This window comes from Carex rostrata, chromosome 28 (assembly GCF_964058835.1).
Source record: "Carex rostrata chromosome 28, lpCarRost1.2, whole genome shotgun sequence".
Classification (NCBI taxonomy): Eukaryota; Viridiplantae; Streptophyta; class Magnoliopsida; order Poales; family Cyperaceae; genus Carex; species Carex rostrata.
The window spans coordinates 1271861-1293752 of NC_135945.1; the positions used below are offsets into that span (position 1 = coordinate 1271861).

Sequence of the window (21892 nt, forward strand, 5' to 3'; positions counted from 1 at the left end):
AAAGATTAAATTCATCAAACCAAAATAGTTCTGATGGACATCCTAACTGTTCTCTAAGTCCAAATTGAATGTATGCATTAAATTTTTGCTAAATGCATGCATCCAGCTTTTAAACGTCAATTTAAAAACAGAAAAAGAAACCAAATTAATGAAATTACCAATATTATTTAATTAAAAGAAAAAAAATTTATAAAATCTGAGTAGGGAGTACTTTTCACTGGGCAACTGATATAGCTGTCTATAAATAGAGAGACACAGAGACACACGGTGAAGTACTGTGTGTGTGTGTGACAGCATTTGTAGTGTAGACTGTAGAGGAGAAAACAACTGAAAAAAAACAAAAGATAAAACCAAAGACAATAAAGAGAGAAGAAATTAAACATGGTGGAGAAGAAAGAGATGAACAATGGTGTTGAATTAGATCCTCGCCTCAAGGCCATCACCTCTTCCATCCGTGTTGTTCCCAACTTCCCCAAACCAGGTCTCTCTCTCTCTCTCTCTCTCTCTCTCTCACACACACACACACACACACACACACAAACACTGTTAAAAAATTGTAGTATAGTTTGTTGGCATGCTTTTGTGAGCTATTGTTTTTGAATGAATTGTATGATTTTTTGTATTATATATAGTTTAAGAAGATGGCCTAATTGGCCTACTATATAATCTTAATTTTTTCTTCAAATTTGAAAGGTTTTCTTCCAAGCTAACATTTTAAAAAGAGGAAATTAAATACATTATGTTTGAATTTTAAATTTTGGTAATTAAAAAAAATTACTTTAGTTTTTTGAGCTGTTGTTTTTGAATAAAATTATTGAGCTATTTAGGGGGAAATGCCTGTCTTTGAACTTTGAACTTGAAAGGTCTTCCAAGCCAACATTTCCAAAAAAGAAATTAAAAACATTATGTTTGAATTTTGAAATCTTTTGTTAATTAATTAAAGTATTGAACATTTTTTTGATTGGGTGTAGGGATCATGTTCAACGATATAACGACGCTGTTGCTAAAACCAAAAGTGTTTAGGGATGCAATCGACATGTTCGTCGAGAGATATAAAGGCATGCACATTGATGCGGTTGCCGGTATATTTTCCATTTCTTCAAATCTGATCAATTAATCTTTTGCACAAATTTTTCTCCTAATTTTGGGTATCACCAATTTCATCTTTAGACCCACTTTTGAAGCATTTGCTTTTCATGCAAAGTTTCATCTTAAACCCACATGCATTTGAAGCAACTTGCAACATATATTATATATACAAGTGGTAAACAAATTATGATGAAAGCATGCATGTAGTATTAAGTTAAATTGGATGAAATGTGCATCAAATCATACCATGAATTGTAGAGGGAAAAAAAAGTTAACATTGAATAGTTAGAGAAGTGTCATCCATCAATTCAAATCTAGTTTTGGAAAACATGAAACAGTAGTCAAGAAAAGTAAGCTTTGGAAATTTAACAATAGAGAGAGAGAGAGAGAGAAGGGACATGTGAATATGTTATTGCAAGTGGAAAAATAAAGAGAGCATTTAAGCCTTAAAAGGTGCATGTGAGGCCCTGTTCCCGTACTGATCTTGGGCTGGTTTCAATTTAATTTTTTGATCTTTTTTGGATTTGGGAGCGTGCATGTGATTTGAGATATATATAGAGAGAGAAAGAGGTTGGCAGAATGTTGGCTTTATCCAACTTAGGTAATATCACAGTACACTTAATGCTATACTTTTTCTCAAAACATTAAAAGAGAGAGAGAGAGAGAGAGAGATTCTTTTTAGGAGCACACCAATTTTTGCATGCTGAGTTTATGAGTAGATTGCGTATCTATTATAATAAAACAACCTGGATTTTCTATGCCTAATATGGAATGGTGGAGTAGGTGGTGAGTTGCTTTTATTTGATATTATTGTAATGTTCACCAATCTATATGATGTACTATATATACTAAGAAATTATTAATAATAAAAAAATATCTACACTGTTATATACATATACTTGCCACTAGATATTTTATTTTTTTTAAACATCCTACCAGAGGGAACTATAAAATACTACTAGAAATTACAAAAAGAACCACTTTTCAGTGATTTCCAAAATCTAAAAAATCTAAAAAATTATACATTCTCAGAGTTTTTATTTTCGAGCCGATTAGTGTATTAAAAATGAGGTGAAACCAACTAATAACACCTTAAATTTTTTTTTTATGTTCCCTTTTTTGTTGTTGCAAAATTGTCTAATAAAACAGAGCACATCATTCAAATTAGAGCTTAGTTACTATTTGGAAGAGATTGTATTGCAATTTTATCATGAAAATTTGTGTTGCTTGAGCTATATCTGACAGTGTAAGAAACCAATTGTGTGACCTGTTCCTCTGAATTTCATTCAGTGAATCATTTGTTTGTAACAAAATTATTCTGACAATTATTTAGACACTAAGGATCCAAGTATAACTAACAAATCAATTCAATGTTCAAATTTGGCTTCAAATCTTTTGAAAGGCATTGAAGCAAGAGGATTCATTTTTGGACCACCAATTGCATTAGCACTCGATGCTAAGTTCGTTCCACTGAGAAAACCGAAGAAATTGCCAGGTACACTGCAGAATCCAGATATATTTTCTTTTGATCTTGCTATTTCTTGGTAACAAACATCTTTTATATAGTACAGTACCGGGATATAAATTTTTGTATAATTGGAATTTAGGTGAAGTGATTTCAGAGAAGTATGTGCTGGAGTATGGGAAAGACTGTTTGGAGATGCATGTCGGAGCTCTAGAAGCGCATGAACGTGTTCTGATTATCGATGATCTTGTTGCAACCGGTGGAACTTTGAGTGCAGCTATAAGCCTTATCGGTATGTTTGTTGTAAATTCTTCATATTTTTACGCTGGAAAGTTAATTTACTGCTCTTATTTCTCGCACCCTTGATTTCAATATCACGTTTTTTTTTTTAATTCAGAGCGTGCTGGTGCTGAAGTCGTTGAATGTGCTTGCCTCCTGGGTATACCAAAATTCAATGTATTGATATCTCCTTTGTTTAGCATTTGAATCTTAAATACAATTTTTCCCTGTTTTATAGTTGCCTTCTTCTAATCAAATTGCTTAATTACATAATTTTCTTTTAATTGCAGGATTCTTGCAAGGTTAATGGCAAGCCAGTGCATTTCCTTGTGGATTGCCTTATGTAGGATTCTTTTGTAGTGCAATTAAAATTTCTATAATATTAGTAGTAGTAGCAAATTAATCCTTATCCTAACAAATATTTGAGCATAGTTTCAGATCTGAGTAATGCAATACAACAAGTTGGTTGTTAATTAATTAGTAGCTGATATTAGTTTGATCGGATGGTATGGTTATGGCTTAATTAATTATATATCTATAAACAAATTGAAAGAGGATAATTGATTGAGTAATATTTCTTCTACTTAGTAATTTTTTTTGGATGATTTTTAAATTTTTTTTTTGGAAATAATCATTTCCACCCAAAATCTGGTGTCTTGGTAGAACCCAGTTTTGTTTTAACAGTCAAATTTTGAGTGTGCAATGGATACAATATATTCCACAAATAAGAATACTTAAAAAATATTGATAGTATAAATAGATGGGATTTGAATAGATACTTTAATGATCTAATTACAAGGGAGAGACCACTAAATATAATACCTTTATTCTTTGTTTACTTATTTATACATAAAAATAATTTTCATCAATAAATGCTAGCTAAAATCAGTAACAACTAACAACAAACAACTCACACAAACCAACAAAATTTTAAATTTAAAAACTTAAAAGTAACAAACATCTCATTTATTCTTCTCAATTTCTCCCTTCTTTTGCAAATAGGCATGAACCAGTTGGTAACCCATCACAGACAAAACAAACTGCCTTAGTGAAAACTCAGGCCATAATGCATTCGGGTTTTGTAAGTGCGTAAAATCCGATTGCCACAGAAGAAAGTTACTCAAACGGGTCTCGCCCGAAGTGCGAATAATGATATCTGGATCCGCACGACCAGTAGTGAACAAATTTCTCTCCATATCACAAACTCCAATTTGAAAACCTTTCCCTCTCTTCTCTCTAACTGAATTCTCTATTGCATGTGTTATCTCATTAGTTAAGGAATATGCCATACAAATCGAAAGTACCGGTCATTTGTTGTGCATTGTTACATCCATTACCTTTTTCGCAGCTAATCGTACTGGTTCGATAATTAGCTCCAAATGGCCCCAAAAATTGATCTTGGCATTGAATATTTTTAACATATTTTCTTCGGTCCATATTTCGTCTAATTTCTCTTTCATTAAATTCATTAATAACTGAACGATCTTCGGGTCCCCGCTTGAAATTGTCTATGCTAAAAGTGTACACTGTTACGTAATTAACACCCATTTCAAAACAGTATTGGATGGTTGACATGAGGGACTTGAACCAGACCCGGTGACCACTAGCCGGATCCGTACGGTCTCGGAGTAACGCATATCTCTTTGCAAACCGACAGTTTCCATCCATTATGAGAGCAACGTGGGATGAATCCGGGCCGAAACAGAGGATAGAAAAAAAATGAACTTACGCATTAAGAAAGAGACGTGTGAAATAGTTCCGAAAACCGTGCTTTTACCATATTTCTCTCTGAGGCGAAATTGCAAGATTGAAACCCTACAAAATGCAAAACAAAGATTTAATGGTGACATGTGAAAAGAAAGACATAAAAACAACATTAAATTTAATTTTAAGTTACTTTGTAAGCTTTTGTAGTTGCAACCAAAAAAAATTCTCTACATTGGACTTTATTACTTCTTTCTCATTTTTCTTTTCTATATTTTTTTATCTTCCTTGAGAAATTCCAACCTTTTTATTTATAGTTTCATTTTTAGACTCCTGAACTTTTTAACTTTTTCTCAGTAGTTTCTTGATTAAATTTATGAAATTAGATGAACTGTTATGTTCAAGATTAATTACAAATTGCTCTTTTAACTAAAAACCCGCAAAAAGAAAGCGAAAGAAATCATCAAAGAAATAACAAAAAAAAAAACAAAAAAAAAAAAAAAGGAAAAAAAGAAGAAGACCTTTGTGATAACCTTCCTGATATTGCAGCCATTAATCTGATGCTTGCCAACTTCCTCCTTTTCAACTCTTTTGCATTATCATGGCAAATCTCTGGAACAGTTTATTATGGATTTGTATTATATTGCCTCATCCTGAAAGCACCTCGCCTCCTCAATTCTGAATTCACAAAAATATAATTTGTTACCTAACCATATAGGTGGGGCCACAAATCTCTGCAAGTCATATCTTCAAGAGAAAAAAACATGTCAAACACATGATATGAATGAAACCATAGTCAAGTGTAACACCATCGAAGAACCATACAAATCATATTATATGATCTACTGGTTAAAACAACCGAAACTTAAAAGGTAGAATTGAACCCGATCCCTCATGCCCACAGATGAAATATCATAGGCATAAGACATGTTAGATTATTATCACCTCTAAAAAGAACTTATCAGGAATTCCTGGCATTGATGCTAATTAATGCACCAACTGAGAAGGATGCTTCTGTAAGTAGGGCCCACCAAAGGCAGTTCTTAATTGCTATTATGTGTTGGATGTCTTTGATGGTAATGGCAACGGTTGTTAGGTCAGACATTTTGACAAACACCTTTAGAGCATAGTTGAACACAAATTAACCCTCAATACCAGTAGCATAAGGAGGTGACAATAATCTGACATGTGGGCCCAATTGAGTAAAATAGTTAAAGAGTATTGATTGATATCTAAATAACAATATATTTATTCATACATTTAAAACTTAAGCCCCAACATGATCATATCTAAATAACATCTAAATAAAAGACAATAATTTAAACAAGGAAACTAATTGTTTTTCTTGGTTTTCCCCTTTCTCTTTTTCAAATACCAAATTATCTTTTGATACTCAAGCACAGCCCAAACAAGGTGTCTCAGTGATAACTCAGGCCATAATGCATTCGGATTTTGTAAATGGGTGAAATCCGTTTGCCACAGAAAGAAATTACTCAAACGGGTCTCACCCGAAGTGCGAATAAGGATGTCGGGTTCTACACAACCAGCCGTATACATATTTCTCTCTAGATCATTCACATTTATTTGAACTTTCTCTCTCTTCTCTCTAATTGAACCCTCTATTGCATGTGTTATCTCATTGGTTGAGGTGTAGGCCAAACAAACCGAAAGAACGGGTCCCTTGTTGTGCATTGTTATATTCATTACTTTTCTTGCAGCAATACATACAGGCTCGATAAGTAGCTCCAAATTACCCCAAAATATGATCCTAACATCAAATTTTTTCAACAAGCACTCCTCTGTCATCAGTTCGTCGATTTTCTCTTTCATCAAATCCATTAGTATCATAACATGTTGCGGGCCCCGCCTGAAATTATCTATGCTAAATGCGTAAACTGTAGCATGCTTCACGCCCATTTCAAAGCAGTATTGGATGGTTGTTATGAGAGAATTAAACCCGACCCGGTGCCCGATATCTGGTTTGGTACCATCTTGGTACAAGGCATGTTTCTTTGCGTACCGGCGGTTCCCATCCATTATGAATGCAATGTGAGTTGGTACCGGGCCGATGGAGAGGATAGAAAAGAGAAATTTACGCATCATAAAAGAGACATGTCCCACTGTCTTAGGTATCATGCTCTTGCCATAAATGTCTGTGTGGTGAAATTGCAAGCAAGGAACCCTACAATATGCAAAAGAGATATTTAATGCTGATATGTGAAAAATTTAAATATCAATTATTATTATTATTATTTTTTTCATTTTCTTTGTTGAGAAAACACCACTAGGTCAACTGGTCAAGGCATGGTTTAAGATATTAGCACTGGTACACTTCAACTTGTTCATATAATTTCCCTTTTGGTCTTGTACCGGTGAACCTGGGTTATCCTACACTTGTTGTGCTAATATCTTAAACCATGCCTTGACCTAGTACAAGACTAAAAGGGAAATTATATGAACAAGTTGAAGTGTACCAGTGCTAATATCTTAAACCATGCCTTGGGTAAAAACTACTCTTCAACTTGTTCATAAAATTTTTACCTTTTTTGGCCTTTATCTAAATAAAATTTCTGGTTATAAACTGTTCTGTGAAGCATATAAAGAAACTACTTTACAAATTACCCGTTTAACTAAATACACCCAAAAAGAAAAGGGAAAGAAACCATGCATGAAAGAAATAGAATTCGAACCGAAAAGAAGCAAATAAAATTAGACCTTTCTGATATCATAGACACAAATTTGATGGTAGCAAATGTTCAACTTTATCCTATCCTTGTAACAACTCCCTCCAATTTGTCCTTTTAGAAGGATATGAGAAGTGCTCTCTGCTCTGAACAATTTATTACAACTAGTTTCTCATTTCATACCTATATATAGCACCATGCCACAATTTCACTCAAAATATATTCCTTACCGACTCATAGAAGGGACCACACAACATCTTCATGAGTTCCAACATGTCATGCACATGCTCCAGCTTCTTCAATCCAATAAAATGTATGAACTAAAACCATAGTAAAATATAGAACCCTCTGAAAAAACTCATAAAAATTTATCTTATTTAATTACTGGTTTGCTAACCTCAACAAATCTTTTGTTAGAAGCGAACACTAAGTATGTAACATTCCGTCACATTGGAGGGCTGAGCATCCTGAGTTGTACAAGAGATATGAAGAGAATCTTGTTCAGCGGACTGAACAGGGATGTAACATTCCGTCATGTTGATTTTTTTTCTAATAAACATAAGAACGAATAATATTCATACTTTTTATATAAATAAATCATAAAATACCGCTAATATGGAACGTAATAAATAAATAATAACTCGATCACTTATTTTCAAAAATTGTATGCGCAACGCTAGTCTTATTTAAATATTTGATCCATACAACATATCTTCTTAAAAAAAATCTGTGTTCAAAGAAATAAGTTATTAAAAGATAATATCATTTCACCTAGCGTCTCTCTCTATCTCCTTAAATAAAATATGCGGCAGTCAATCCAAACAAGGCCAGCAGCCCACCGCAGCCATCATAACCCTATACGTGCATTCGAGCCATGCATCGACTGTCGTGTGCTGTCCGGCCGTACATAATCCGGGGCCGCTGCCTCTATTACAACCCGCGGCCGCCATCCTCTTTCATGTGTTTTTCAAGCTTCTGAAGTAATCCAATGACTGCTAATTGAATTCAAACAATTAAGTTTGTGTAGTAATTCAATGTTATCTCAGATAATAAATATAAATCATAGTTTGAATCTTGAGAACCAGTAAAATTGTGGGTTTATTTTAACATAGTTTGGTCAAGATCCATAATCAGAAAATAAACTATTTTAACTGCATAAAAATAGTTTTAGTCATTTCTATAGAAATTATAATTCAGTTATTGAATAACTATATCTATGAATAATATATAATAAATTTTGAAAACCATGGTAATGTGATTCTTAAATATATGTACTTGTGTTAATATACATATTCTACTTTTAATAGTCAGATACTATCATAATACTTTCTAAAATAAAAACTTATTATGAAAAAGGCGTTATAAATTGATTAAAGCGTGTCCATAAATATAATGAATGGCATGCTATAGTAATGATAATTTATAACTATTTACCTGTTTATAAAAGTTCGAATATTAAACTTATTATTAAATTATATTTTTTTTAACAATAGATGTTCAAATATAAAGTTTCGGCAACAGAAATAATAAACTTTATATTTTCCTATCGTAAATCTTGTAGAGTAATAATGTTTAAACAAATATAAGTTAGGATAATTCTTTCTATAATTTATAGTAGACTAAAGGATTGTTTCCATAATTATAGATATTTTTTTATTTCATCCTCATTAATTAATACTGAATGCATTCTTTTCTAAATTGGTCACTATTAATGATTAAAGTTTTTGAAAAAAAAATTTTCTGGATTAAATATAATCTCATTAAAGTTTCGGATTTTCTTTATTAAATTTTTGGATTTGTTAAGTTATTTCTTCTTAACTAGTTCTCTAAAATATTAAATAAGTAAATTAATTAAAGTTTAAATAACTATAATACAGGACCTGCAGTAACTATAAAGTTTCAGATTTACCTTTGATTATTTTATCATGACTTCATTAAAAGTCTATGTATTATAAAAGTGTTAAACTAATTAATATATATATAATGATTAATAATGACATTGTCAATGTAATGATAACTAGTACAAGGAATTTTAATTGGGAAAGGAGAACACGGGAATTAAAACATTATTAATTAATTAGATATATTTATTACTTAGGTTCGACACTTACGAAGAATCAAGAGATGTGAGAAATGACTGAGGATTTGCTAAACTAACAGGTGCGGGTTTCTTAGACTTTATAAAACTATTTTACTTTTCTATTGTCATTCAATTGTTTATTATTATTGCATTAATTGGATTTATGCATGTTTTTTTCGAACCATTCGTATGACTTGAGTAGACATAAATAATTTGCATGAAATGATAGGATTAATATATTGACCAATGGAGTTGCATGAATAGGATGTGTTGAGCATAGCATGAACTGTGTGATTGAATAAATGTGTTTTGAAAATAAACGAATATGGTAACTGAACAAGGGATGTATACATTGGGTCTAGTGTTCGACTGGACCCCTCGTTAACGTGACTGTAGGCGAAAGCAGTCCTGTCACGGATGTGATTGTAGGTTGATACGGTCCCTTCACGGACGTGATCGTAGGCGCAAGCAGTCCTTTCACGGACGTGATTGTAGACGGAAGCGGTCCTATCACGCCAAGACCTAGCGGCATATGAATTCACCGTCTAGTAAGGCAAATGAACAAAATTAACGGATTTTTCTTTAAATAAATTAAAGTAGTAAGTAATGATAGGATGTGCATTGCATTAGGATAAACATATGCATTTTATTTTCTTATCATATTTGTGAATATAAGTAAATGTTTTATAAGCTCCGGGCTGGAACTAAATCCCGCACTGAGAGAAGGTTCGATCTCTCACCCGTTTTACTTTTATGTGGTTTTCAGGTAATGAAGAGAAATGATTCGAGTAAGGACAAGAGTGAGACTAAGTGAAAAGACCCATGATTAATAATTGTCACATGTTGTTTAGTTTTTTTTTATATTTTTTTTCCATGATTCAATAATTGATACATTGAGCAGGCATGACAGTGTTTGTGCTATTAGCCATGTCCGCCATGATCGTTTGTTAAACTCAGTTGATTATGAAATAAATGTGGCATTATATTTTGTTGTTATTGATAATGTATGTAATGTACATACGCCTTACGTAGAGATATGTGACGGATTGTCCCGGGGTGTGACAAAGTATCAGGTCTAGACAAATCCAATTGGTGAGATGTCAAAGGGTTATTACCTCTGAAAAACTTACCGGGCCTCTCTGCCATTGCTTTTGATGCACCACCCTGAAGGGTGCTTCTTAACATGGGGCTGAAGTGGGCCCACTGAGAGCTTGTTCTTGGGTAAAAAATGCACATTAACGCAATACCAGTGAGACCTTGTTCTGGGGTACCTTTGATGGTTATGCAAATAGTTGTTGGTTAGGTCGGACATTTTCACAAACACCTTGAGTGCATGGACGAACATGACATCTCATAACCTACATAGCAACATGTGCCCATGACCTTGTCTATGTTTGTGGTGAAATTGTGAAAGATGCTCAAATAAATTGATTATAATCAACTATACTGGCATAAACAATTGCACCTTTGTAACATTGATTTTCAGTGCAATTCTAATGAAAGGTGATATGCCAACAAATATTGGAAAATTAACATATCTGAGGCAGTTGACATCTTCAAGACTTCAATACTTGTATCTTTTGCATATAAGTCTCTACACTCTCATGTAATAGCCGAACACTAAAAAATTCAGAAAATTTACAGATAGCACATGAAAACCACTCAAAAACACTCATGTCCAGTCAAGAATGAAGCTACATAGTACCAGTGGTACCAGTTCTACACAGTTCCAAAACAGTGCTGCTACTAAAATTGCAAGAAAGACCTTGCTATTTGCAAGTAACCTTTTTAAGTACACCAAATTATAACACAGTAAGTCCTAACAAATAATTTCTTATGAATTGGTTCATAGATATCGATTAAAATTTGGGAGATACCACTCAAAATTCTACTTCATTATAAAAAAAATAAACTACATATCATCATATTTCAACTTTCCCAACACAATAGTGATACAATAATTTAAAGAAAACAATAATTTCATTTGTTCTTATTGGTTTACCCCTTGCACTTTTTAAAATACCCATGAACCTTCTGATACTCAAGCACAGCCCAAACAAGGTGTCTTAGAGAAAACTCAGGCCATAACGGATTTGGATGCTGCAAGTGGGTGAAATCCGATTGCCACAAAAAAAAATTACTCAAACGGGTCTCACCCAAAGTGCGTATAATGATGTCGGGCTCCACATAACCAGCCGTGAACAAATTTCTCTCCAGATCACAAACTCCAATTTGAGCTTTCTCTCTCTTCTCTCTAACCAATGCTTCTATTGCATGTGTTATCTCATTGGTCGAGGTGTAGGCCACACAAACCGAGAGTACTGGAACCTTGTTGTGCACTGTCATATCCATCGCCTTTTTTGCAGCTACATGTACTGGCTAAGTAAGAAGCTCCAAATTGCCCCAAAAGTTGATCCTAGCATCGAATGTTTTCAACAAGCCCTCTTCTGTCAACACTTCTTCTAATTTCGCTTTCATCAAATCCATTAATGCCTGAACCTCATGTGGGTCCCGTCTGAAATTGTCTATGCTAAAAGCATACACAGTCACATACCTCACTCCTATTTCATAGCAGTATTGGAGGTTTGATATGAGGGATTTAAAACCGGCCTGGTGACCATTACCTGGGTTGGTATCGTCTTTCTGCAAAGCATGTCTCTTTGCGTACCGGCGGTTACCATCCATTATGAACACAATGTGGTCTGGTAACGGACCCATCAAGAGGATAGAAAAGAGACATTTACGCATCTGAAAAGAGATAGGTCTAATGGCTTTATATATCATGCTTTTGTCATACTTCTACATCTCTAGAGAACGCAAGCAAGGAAACCTACATTGTGCAAAACAGACTTTTAATGGTTATTTGTGAAAAAAGAATAACATTAAATTTATTTAAAAGTTATATTGAAACTACTGGTCATCATTCTTTTGTTTACTCATTTTCATTTTCTCTTCCTTTCTCTTAATTGAGAAAATGACAGTTGGTCAAAAACACAGTTTTAAGAAACTAGTTTTCATCACAATTTCTATAGGTCCTAAATGGCCCATTTCATTTACCAGTAAAATTATACATATATAGTACTTGCATGTTTAATATGTTCTTTCATTTCTAGGGTTTTGAGAAGCTAAAAGGCTGAATTCTTCATTCATACCTTAACAACAAGGAGAAGGTTTATTCTATAATTATTTGTCCCTAATCTTAGCCATATTTTTTATTGCTACGCCAACAGTTGTTGAGTCAGAAATTTTCACAAACACCTTTAGTGCATGGTCGAACACTACATCTCACAAGTACAAACCCAATTCCATACCAGTACACTATTCTCAGAGAGATAGCTAGAGAGAGAACCTTGACCAGGAGTATTAAATTTGAGAGAGGGGGTTTGAAGGATTGTAGATGGAAGACCTCAGGCTGTGAAAAAAAATGAGGCGATCTCTTTAAATGGAGAAGAAAGGGTTGACTTGCATGATCAGACTTTATATATTTTTGTCTTCTATTTTTTTTTTCCAATGTCTTGTTTGTTCTGTAGAGCAACATGTGTCCAGATAGATGGAATATGGGTATTATGAAGAGAGAGAAATAGAAGGTTCTTTTCTAGTAAGAGAAAAACGGGGCTACGTTTAGGACCTGTTCGGCCGACAAATGGGAATGGGCGCGGGCACGGGATTTGAACTGAAAAACACTGTTCCTGTGGGAAAAAAAAAATTCAGTTGAACTGAATTTTTTTTTTCCCACGTGAATAGTGATCCGGCCGAACACGCCCTTAATAAATGATACAACACAAGAGATTCAGATGTGGCTTGCAAATGGCTAAGCTTATTATTATAAAGTTATATACAAGTGTAAATTAAATAATTATTACTGTAAATATACTTGTAAACAATTTGACAGCAATTGCCATCAACCATTAAAAAAAAAAACACGTGTCCAGATAAAATGAACAATGAAATAGTTTTTAATAGCAAGTACTATATATGTAAAGCAGTTGGCATCTTCAACAGTTGTATCTTTTGCAAACAAGTCCCTGCAAACTCTTGTAATAGCAAAACACTCAAAAATTTAGATCATTTACAGATAGAACATACAAACTACTCAAAAGCACTTACGTAAATTGTACCAACATCATATCATACCAGTGGTACCAGTTCCTTACAGCACCAAATCAGTGTTTCTGCTAAATTTGCTAGCAAGACCTTGCTATTTGCAAGTGACCTTTTTTAAGTATACGAAATTATAAGACAGCAAGTCATAACAAATAATCTCTTATGAAACTGGGACATACCATTCAAAATTCTATTTCATTTGTTTAATTATATTTTCTTTATTCATGTTTATAAAATAAAGCTACACATCATCATATTTCAACCCAGATAAAATCACAGACAACTCTCTCAGAACATAATAACGATACAATAATTTAATTAAACAAAACAAGAATGAAGAATCTCATTTGTTCTTATCGGTTTCGCCATTATGTTTTTTCAAATACCCATGAACCTTTTGATACTTGAGCACAGCCCAAACAAGGTGTCTTAGAGAGAACTCAGGCCATAATGGGTTTGGATTCTGCAAGTGGGTGAAATCCGATTGCCACAGAAGGAAGTTACTCAAACGGGTCTCGCCTGAAGTCCGTATAATGATTTCAGGCTCCACACAATCAGCCGTGTACATGTTTCGCTCCAGATCACTCACATCAATTTGAACTTTCTCTTTCCTCTCTCTAACGGATGCCTCTATTGCATGTGTTATCTCATTGGTCGAGGTGTATGCTACACAAACTGAGAGTATGGGTCCCTTGTTGTGCACTGTCATATCCATTGCCTTTTCTGCTGATAACCGTACCGGGTCGGTAAGAAGCTCCAAATTACCCCAAAAGTTGATCCTAGCATCAAATTTCATCAACAAGCTCCCTTCTGTCATCAGTTCGTCTATTTTCTCTTTCATCAAATCCATTAATGCCTGAACCTCGTGCGGGTCCCGCCTGAAATTGTCGATGCTAAAAGCATACACTGTCACATACTTCACGCCCATTTCATAACAGTATTGGAGGTTTGATATGAGGGATTTAAACCCGACCCGGTGACCACTATTTGGGTCGGTATTGTCTTGGTGCAAGGCATGTCTCTTTGCGTACCGACGATTACCGTCCATTATGAATGCAATGTGGGCCGGTACCGGGCCCATCGAGAGGATAGAAAAGAGGCATTTACGTATCACTAAAGAGACATGACCCATGGCTTTAGATATCATGCTTTTGCCATCCTTTTCCATTTGAAAATCAAGCAAGCAAGGAAACCTACATAATGCAAAAGATCAGACTTTTAATGGTTATAAGCGAAAAAGAATAACATTAAATTAATGAAAGTTATTTGTGAAAACTTCTGTAGTTATGACCAAAAATTTTCCACACTCGTCGTCATTCTTTTGTTTACTCATTTTCAATTTGTCTATTTCCTTTTCTTTACTGAGAAAATGCCAATAGGTCAAAAGCATGGTTGTAACTTGCAAGATACTAGTACAGTACTGGTACGCCACTCCAAAATTTTCATTACAATTTTTCTGGGCTTTCTCTTGAGTTAACCTCTTGTAAAGAGATCTTTCACCCTTCACTTGCACATGCAAGATGGTTTTTTATTTCTAGGTTTTTGAAAAATTGAAAGGCTGAATTCTTCATTATTGCCTTGACTACAAGGAGAAGGTTCATCCAGTCATTATTTGTTCACCATCGTGGGTGTTTTTCATTATTATCCTGACAAATGTTAAGTCAGACATTTTCACAAACACCTTGAGTGCATGGTTGAACACTACATCTCACAAGTACAAACCCACAGTACTAGGACAGGAACTGAAGGTGGGCACCTACTACTGTTACTACCACTATAGAGCAACACGTGTCCAGACACTGACACATACCAATTCCTATCAGTACACCCTAGTTATAACAAATTATACCACGATTCAGATTGAGAAACAATTGAAAACACTATTTCTGAGAGAGAGAGAGAACCTTGACCAGGACCAGGACCAGGAGGAGTATTAAATTTGAGAGAGAGGGTAAAGAGAGAAAGAAGAGAGATTCAATGTTGGGGTCTCTACTCTTCCAATGGAGAAGAAAGGTTTGACTTGCATCAACTCTCTGAGAATTTTTTATTGATACCAATTACCAGAAAGTGAGAGAGAGAAAGCGAAAGAGGACAGGTGGACGAAACTTTTCCAATTCTTTTGTTTTATTTGCCTGAGATTTAATGGTCACGCAAAATATGAGATATCTCAGAGGATATGCACTCAAAAAATATGTTGACACCTCTTAGCAGCATAGCTAACTTTTCAGTTTAATTCTACTAGTTAGTGGGCCAAACAGTAAACCATTTTTCCAGATCCAGTGGACCGAATAAGAAAGTTGTTTTTTTTTTTCCTTATCAGTGGACCAACCATTAATTCTACAAGAGTTAGACTTATTCTAAAGTTGTTTTTTTTTTCCTAATCAGTGGACCAACCGTTAATTATACAAGAGTAAGACTTAGGTGATATAGATAACATAAGATCTTTGATGCTACGGTTTTAAAAACTAATTGTATAAACTTTAAACTTCGATCTAAGTTTAGTTAATTTATTACTTAAGTAAATCAATTTTTACTATATTTAAAAACATTTTACTATTTTTTAGATTTTATGAAAGATGACAAAAAATAGCTTAAAACACCAAATTTTTTATAAATATCCAAAAAAAATAATTAGATTTAAAAAACTAACCAAAGTTGCGTAGGATTTTGAAATTTACCCAAACCACAAATTTTTTTTGTGATAATTCAATCTAAAACCACAAAAAAAAAATTTGCATTTAAAAAAAAAATGCAAATTTTTTTTGCGGTTTCAACTTCTTCTTTTTTTCATTTTTCAGTTTTTTTTATTTAAATAGAAATATTTATAATTTATTTATTTTTTGTATTGAAATATTAGAAATATTAAATATATTTCTTCGAAAATAGATGTAATACTATATAATCTGATTTATTAGAAAGACTGCTACAAATAACCCGGATCAACATTTTTCATGTCGGATTTTTTGCGGCTGTAAGAAAAATTAATATATTTCTTTATAAGTTATTGGAAAAAAATAAAAATGCTTGCATTCTGAGTTATTGTTCCCGGTTGAAAAATCACTTCTAGGTAATACATAAAATATTGTGATCTTCTAGTAAATTTAATTTATAAAAAGTTGTATCTATTTTCAGAATTCTTTTTAATAACAATCATTAAATAACTTAATTTTTTTTTCAAAAATAGATACAATTTTTTAGAAATTAAATGTACTAGAAGGATGACAATATTTTCTGTATTTACTTAGAAGTGACTTTTGAACATAGATCAATAACTGAGAATCTAAGCATTTTTATTTTTTTTCCAATAACACATAAATAAATATATTAATTTTTCTTACAGCCGCAAAAAATCCGGCATGAAAAATATTGATCCGAATTATTTATAGCAGTCTTTCTAATAAATAAAATTATATAGTATTTCATCTATTTTCAAAGAAATATATTAAATATTTCTAATATTTTAATACAAAAATAAAGAAATTATAAATATTTCTATTTAAATAAAAAATCTGAAAAATGGGAAAAAAAAGTTGAAAACGCAAAAAAAGTTGCAGTATTTTTTTTTTAAAAAACTGCAAAGTTTTGGATTTCTAAAACCACAATTTTTTTTTTTGTGGTTTTAGACTGAATTACTGTAAAAAAAATTTGCGGTTTGGGTAGATTTCGAAATCCTGCGTAGCTTGGTTAGTTTTTGAAATTTAATTAATTTTTTGGATATTTATAAAAAATTCGGCTAAAACATTAGCAATTTTCTTTTATTTTTAAGTCTTTTTTGCCATCTTTCATAAATCATAAAAATAGTAAAAATTAGTATTCTACAAGTTTATTATATAGCAAATTTATTGAGTTACTTAGATTGAAGTTCGAAACTTATATATACGATTGGTTTTTGAGACCGTAGCACGGAAGACCTTATGCTATCCATAGCATCTAAGTCTTACTCATTCTATAAAAATTGTAAACTCAATGTCCAGTGTTAATTGCTTATAACCGATAATTGAATTAAATAATCATTTAATTAGCTATAAATAAAAATAAATGAATAATAGATTATGGGACTACTGATACATGTAAATAGAAGACATCTTCACAAAGTCTCTAGATGATGGATACATGTTTCCCGACATTACAATTAAGTTGGATTTTTTTCAATATCTACACGTCCAACTTGAGAGGGGTTGTGTTTAAAGAAACAATCTTACCATTTGAGATTTTGAGCCATCTATAGGATAGAATCAATTATATAGATATCAGCTCTATCAGATCAATTAGAATCTATTATTTGTGTCATGTTTTGCCTTGTAATAAGTAATATCCTAGCCACTTGTTATGCTGCTGATATGAACTTTAATTTGGAAGGCTGCTGGTATGCATTTTTCTATGGTTTACTTTAGGAAGATAGGGTAAGGATATAGAGGTCATTTTTCTAGTTGATAAGGGTGGCTATGCTATTTTCTTTTGCTGCTGGTAATCGTGTAATTATGAGACTGCTTTTGCTAATGCAAATTGACAAATATGCCTCTTTTTTAAAAAAAAAAAAATTAGAATCGATTAACATTATTTAGGAGATTGTACATATATCTTGTAATTAAGCAAGCTCACAACAGATATATATAATATATCAGAATTAGGCTATATAAACCCCTTGAAATTGAAGCCATTTAATTATTCAATCAATAAAGTACGTAATACCATGTAATCAGTTCAAATCTGGGAGATAAGACTCAAAATTATATTTCATTTGTTTAATTATATTTTCTTGATTTAGGTTTGTACAAAATTAAGCTGCACATCATCATATCTCAACCCTGGCAAAATCAAAGACAACTCTCAGAACAAAATAGTGATACAATAATTTAAACAAAACAAGAATTTCATATGTTCTTCTTCTTAGTTTCCCTCTTCCATTTTCTAAAACACCCATGAACCCTTTGATACTCAAGCACAGCCCAAACAAGGTGTCTTAGAGAGAACTCAGGCCATAACGGGTTTGGATTCTGCAAGTGGGTAAAATCCGATTGCCACAATAAAAAAATTACTCAAACGGGTCTCACCCGAAGTGCGTATAAGGATGTCAGGCTCCACACAACCAGCTATGTACATATTTCTCTCCAGATCACTTACATCAATTTGATCCTTCTCTCTCCTCTCTCTAACCGATGTCTCTATTGCATGTGTTATCTCATCGGTCGAGGTGTAGGCCACACAAACCGAGAGCACGGGTCCATTGTTGTGCACTGTCATATCCATTACCTTTTTTGCAGCTACACGTACCGGCTCGGTAAGAAGCTCTAAATTCCCCCAAAAAATGATCCGAACATCGTATTTCAGGAACAATCTGTCTCCTTTCAACAGTTGGTCGATTTTCGCTATTATCATATCCATTAATGCCTGAACATCATGCGGGTCCTGCCTGAAATTGTCGATGCTAAAAGCATACACTGTTGCATGTTTCACGCCCATTTCAAAGCAGTATTGGATGGTTGATATGAGGGATTTATAACCAACCTGGTGACCACTTTGCAAAGCATGTCTCTTTGCGTACCGGCGGTTCCCGTCCATTATGAATGCAATGTGAGTTGGTACCGGGCCCATGGAGAGGATAGAAAAGAGGCATTTACGCATCACAAAAGAGACAAGTTGAATGGCTTTTGATATCATGCTTTTGCCATACTTCTTCATCTTGAGAGAACGCTTGAAGGAAACCTACATAATGCAAAAGAGACTTTCAATGGTTACATGCAAAAGAGGATAACAATATATTTTTTAAAGTTAGTTTCAAAATTCTGTAGTTATGACAAAAAATTCTCCACACTGGTAAAAAAACATGGCAACCAAGGCAAGGAAAATAATATTTACAGATCCAAAGTTTGGATCGGAAAAATTTCTACCGACCCTTCTATATATGTATGCATCGAAAAATCGAAGGTACTCTTTTTATTTTCCTATATTATTTTATAATATTTTACATATATCAATTCTCCCTATCAGTAAACCCTAGTTACGACTTCTCTTTACCGTGTTAGAGAAAAAATAACTCTTCCTTTGCAAATGATTAAATTTCTTTGTAATTTGTGCTTCCTCCCAATAAAGTTTACGAGGGTTCAGATTAGAGTACATATTAACAACACTATTCTCAGAGAGAGAGAGAGAGAGTGCCTGGGCAATAATCTGTATGTAGTTCTTGCCTTGATTTTTCTTCTGTCAATATACAAAGCGCCTTAGAAGTTAGAACAGGCCGGAGTATTAATTTGAGAGAGGAGGTAAACAAAGAAAGAAGAGAAATTCAATGTTATGGGGGGAACTTCATGTATACCCCTCAACAACTTCAAAATTACGTATTTTTCCCTCTAAATTTAAAATTACGTGTCACCCGCTCTAAACTTTTAAAACTCACAAATTTACCCATCTTATTGTCTTTTATATTAAAACTCATTTTAATTTATATAATACTCATTTTACCCTTTTTAAAAGTATAAAAAAATTGTAATTTGTTTAAGAAAAATGTCGGTCTCATGTATGATCGGTTTCGAGGGCGAAATGGTAATATAATGGGTATCCGGTTTTCAAGGGTAGAATGGTATTTTATTAAGGATAAAGGGTATATTATAAGACTGACATTTTCTTTAAACAAGTTATTAATTTTTAATTTTTTAAATAAAGGATAAATGGGTATTTTATAAATTTAAAGTGAGTTTTAATATAAGAAATAATAAAATAAGAAAAAATTTTGAGTTTTGAAAGTTTAGAGGTAACTTCATAGTTTAGGGAGGAATATATGTAATTTTGATGTTTTTGAGGGTTATACATGAAATTCCTCCTAAAAAATATTGTAGATGGAAGACTCAGGCTGTGAAATTGAATTTAAAAGTGTTTAGTGGGTCTCTTCCGTGAATTCAGATCTTGCAGGGAGAACTTTGTTTTTATAGAAAATATTATAAAATAATAGAGAAAGAGAAAGAGTGTCTTGAAATTTAGAAATTTAGATGCATAGATGGACCAAAAAAAGGATCCGGATCCTCTAACTAACTCAATTTTTTAGTTTTAGATCTAGACGGTCTAATTCTAATCCGTCATTCGAGATTGTTTCGCGGTTCGATTCATCTCTCAAGATGTGTGCGCTCCACTTCGGATAGATTATCACAAATTCGAATCGGACGGTCTCGAACTAAAATCCAAAAAAAAATTGAATTAATGGATCTGAACTCCGCAAAAAATTTCTTCCGCTTCTAAAGATTTTTCCATGTTATTTTGGATCTTCTGTGTCCTTAGACAATTGTACAATTTGTTGTACAGTGACATTACATAAATAATTGAAAGTATGACTCAGTTACTAGTATGTGGAGGTCACAGAGGATCCAAGACAACCGAAAAGAAGCAAACCTTCATATCACGAGAAATTTTTTCCGGTCCATCTATGCATCTAAATTTCAAGATACTCTTTCTCTCTCCATTATTTTATAATACTTTTGTAAATAAAAAATTCTCTCTAGTAGGTACCTGTCGGAATGAGGAAGCTACACTAACCACATTAATATTATACGAATTTTAAATATCTCTGTGCATCAAAAGTAGGTCTAAAAAGAATTGCTCGGTTTAGTGATTATTTGTTAATTAGGACTTACTGTCTTTAATTTGGTATACTTAAAAAGGTTACTTGCAAATAGTAAACAAGGAGATTGCATTAAAAACAATCATTGTTAGTTATCCTTTATTCAAAATAAACAAGAAATTGGAAGATAATCGGAGATAATTGATTAGCATCAATTGAAACACCAATTTAATTCCGACTATTATCTGAGTATTGAAATACTGAATTTTGAAAAGATACACACATTTATAACAATGGTATGTAAAATTAGAATCAAATGTGGAATCAGAATCAAGTGAATACGAATCGGATTGAAAACTTAAATATTTTTTGTTGAAGCTTATTTTGTACTAAAAAAAATAGCGTAATTTGTGAAAAAATTATTCGTGACAAAAGATTACACAAAATCAATGTTGTATTTTAACTCTACATTTCAAACATTTAAAATTAGAAAGAAAGTCAGATGTATTCTCATTCAGTAAAAAAGTAAACGAAAACAAAATATTAAATATTTGATTAAAGACAACTCAAAATTTATATCAATATATTTTTTTAATTTGAAGTATATATAATTACAAATAATCTAGTTTTGTGACTAAATATTTGATCAGACAACTCGTTTTGTACCTAAATAATGGAGAAAAAAATTATAAATAATCAGGCCTTTAATCTAGGCCCATGTTATCTTATTTTCTATTTTCAAGCCCAACACATTTTGTAACTGCTTTGAGGCCGAGCTCAGCAATTTGGAATCAAACTTAGAAACAATTCAACTGAAATACTGAATTTTGAAAAGTTCCACAAACTTGTAACCAGTCCAATTAATTCAGTTCTTAACTATTTTATTTAATAGTTGAGAGATAAAAAAATACAAACCCAAGAAAAGAAGAATCAAA

General features: G+C 32.8%; 4 protein-coding genes and 2 pseudogenes across 5 annotated transcripts; 1 reads left to right on the forward strand and 5 right to left on the reverse strand.

Annotated features, from left to right (window-relative positions):
- The first annotated feature begins 275 nt into the window (after window positions 1–275).
- On the forward strand, window positions 276–3416 carry LOC144545710 (adenine phosphoribosyltransferase 2-like). The gene is made up of 6 exons (XM_078294256.1): window positions 276–481; window positions 972–1082; window positions 2492–2584; window positions 2697–2846; window positions 2952–3010; window positions 3124–3416. Exons 1-6 carry the CDS (start codon window positions 382–384, stop codon window positions 3178–3180), a joined length of 570 nt encoding a protein of 189 aa, XP_078150382.1. The 5' UTR covers window positions 276–381; the 3' UTR covers window positions 3181–3416.
- Window positions 3417–5527: 2111 nt separating this feature from the next.
- On the reverse strand, window positions 5528–7572 carry LOC144545810 (dehydrodolichyl diphosphate synthase CPT3-like). The gene is made up of 2 exons (XM_078294376.1): window positions 7452–7572; window positions 5528–6719 (listed from the first exon to the last, which is right to left on the reverse strand). The coding sequence occupies exons 1-2, from the start codon at window positions 7457–7459 to the stop codon at window positions 5870–5872; spliced, it is 858 nt and encodes a 285-aa protein (XP_078150502.1). The 5' UTR covers window positions 7460–7572; the 3' UTR covers window positions 5528–5869.
- Window positions 7573–10973: 3401 nt separating this feature from the next.
- LOC144545475 (dehydrodolichyl diphosphate synthase CPT3 pseudogene) lies at window positions 10974–11653 on the reverse strand (annotated as a pseudogene).
- Window positions 11654–11680: 27 nt separating this feature from the next.
- On the reverse strand, window positions 11681–11986 carry LOC144545477 (dehydrodolichyl diphosphate synthase 6-like). The gene has a single exon (XM_078294047.1). It carries the CDS (start codon window positions 11984–11986, stop codon window positions 11681–11683), a length of 306 nt encoding a protein of 101 aa, XP_078150173.1.
- Window positions 11987–13581: 1595 nt separating this feature from the next.
- On the reverse strand, window positions 13582–15472 carry LOC144545974 (dehydrodolichyl diphosphate synthase CPT3-like). 2 transcript variants are annotated; one of them, XM_078294527.1, is made up of 2 exons: window positions 15316–15472; window positions 13582–14598 (listed from the first exon to the last, which is right to left on the reverse strand). In XM_078294527.1, the coding sequence occupies exon 2, from the start codon at window positions 14571–14573 to the stop codon at window positions 13749–13751; it is 825 nt and encodes a 274-aa protein (XP_078150653.1). In that variant the 5' UTR covers window positions 14574–14598; window positions 15316–15472; the 3' UTR covers window positions 13582–13748. The 2 variants fall into 2 exon arrangements, with proteins under 2 accessions (XP_078150653.1, XP_078150652.1); XM_078294526.1 differs by having other exon boundaries at window positions 15310–15472.
- Window positions 15473–18178: 2706 nt separating this feature from the next.
- Window positions 18179–19094, reverse strand: LOC144545976 (dehydrodolichyl diphosphate synthase CPT3-like; annotated as a pseudogene).
- Window positions 19095–21892: the final 2798 nt, after the last annotated feature.

Coding starts and splice junctions, on each gene's coding strand:
- LOC144545710 (XM_078294256.1), top strand. CDS start 382: ATGGTGGAGAAGAAAGAGATGAACAATGGTGTTGAATTAGATCCTCGC. Junction 1,083..2,491: donor GCACATTGATGCGGTTGCCG/GTATATTTTCCA, acceptor ATCTTTTGAAAG/GCATTGAAGCAAGAGGATTC. Junction 2,847..2,951: donor TGCAGCTATAAGCCTTATCG/GTATGTTTGTTG, acceptor TTTTTAATTCAG/AGCGTGCTGGTGCTGAAGTC.
- LOC144545477 (XM_078294047.1), bottom strand. CDS start 11,986: ATGGATGGTAACCGCCGGTACGCAAAGAGACATGCTTTGCAGAAAGAC.
- LOC144545974 (XM_078294527.1), bottom strand. CDS start 14,573: ATGGAAAAGGATGGCAAAAGCATGATATCTAAAGCCATGGGTCATGTC.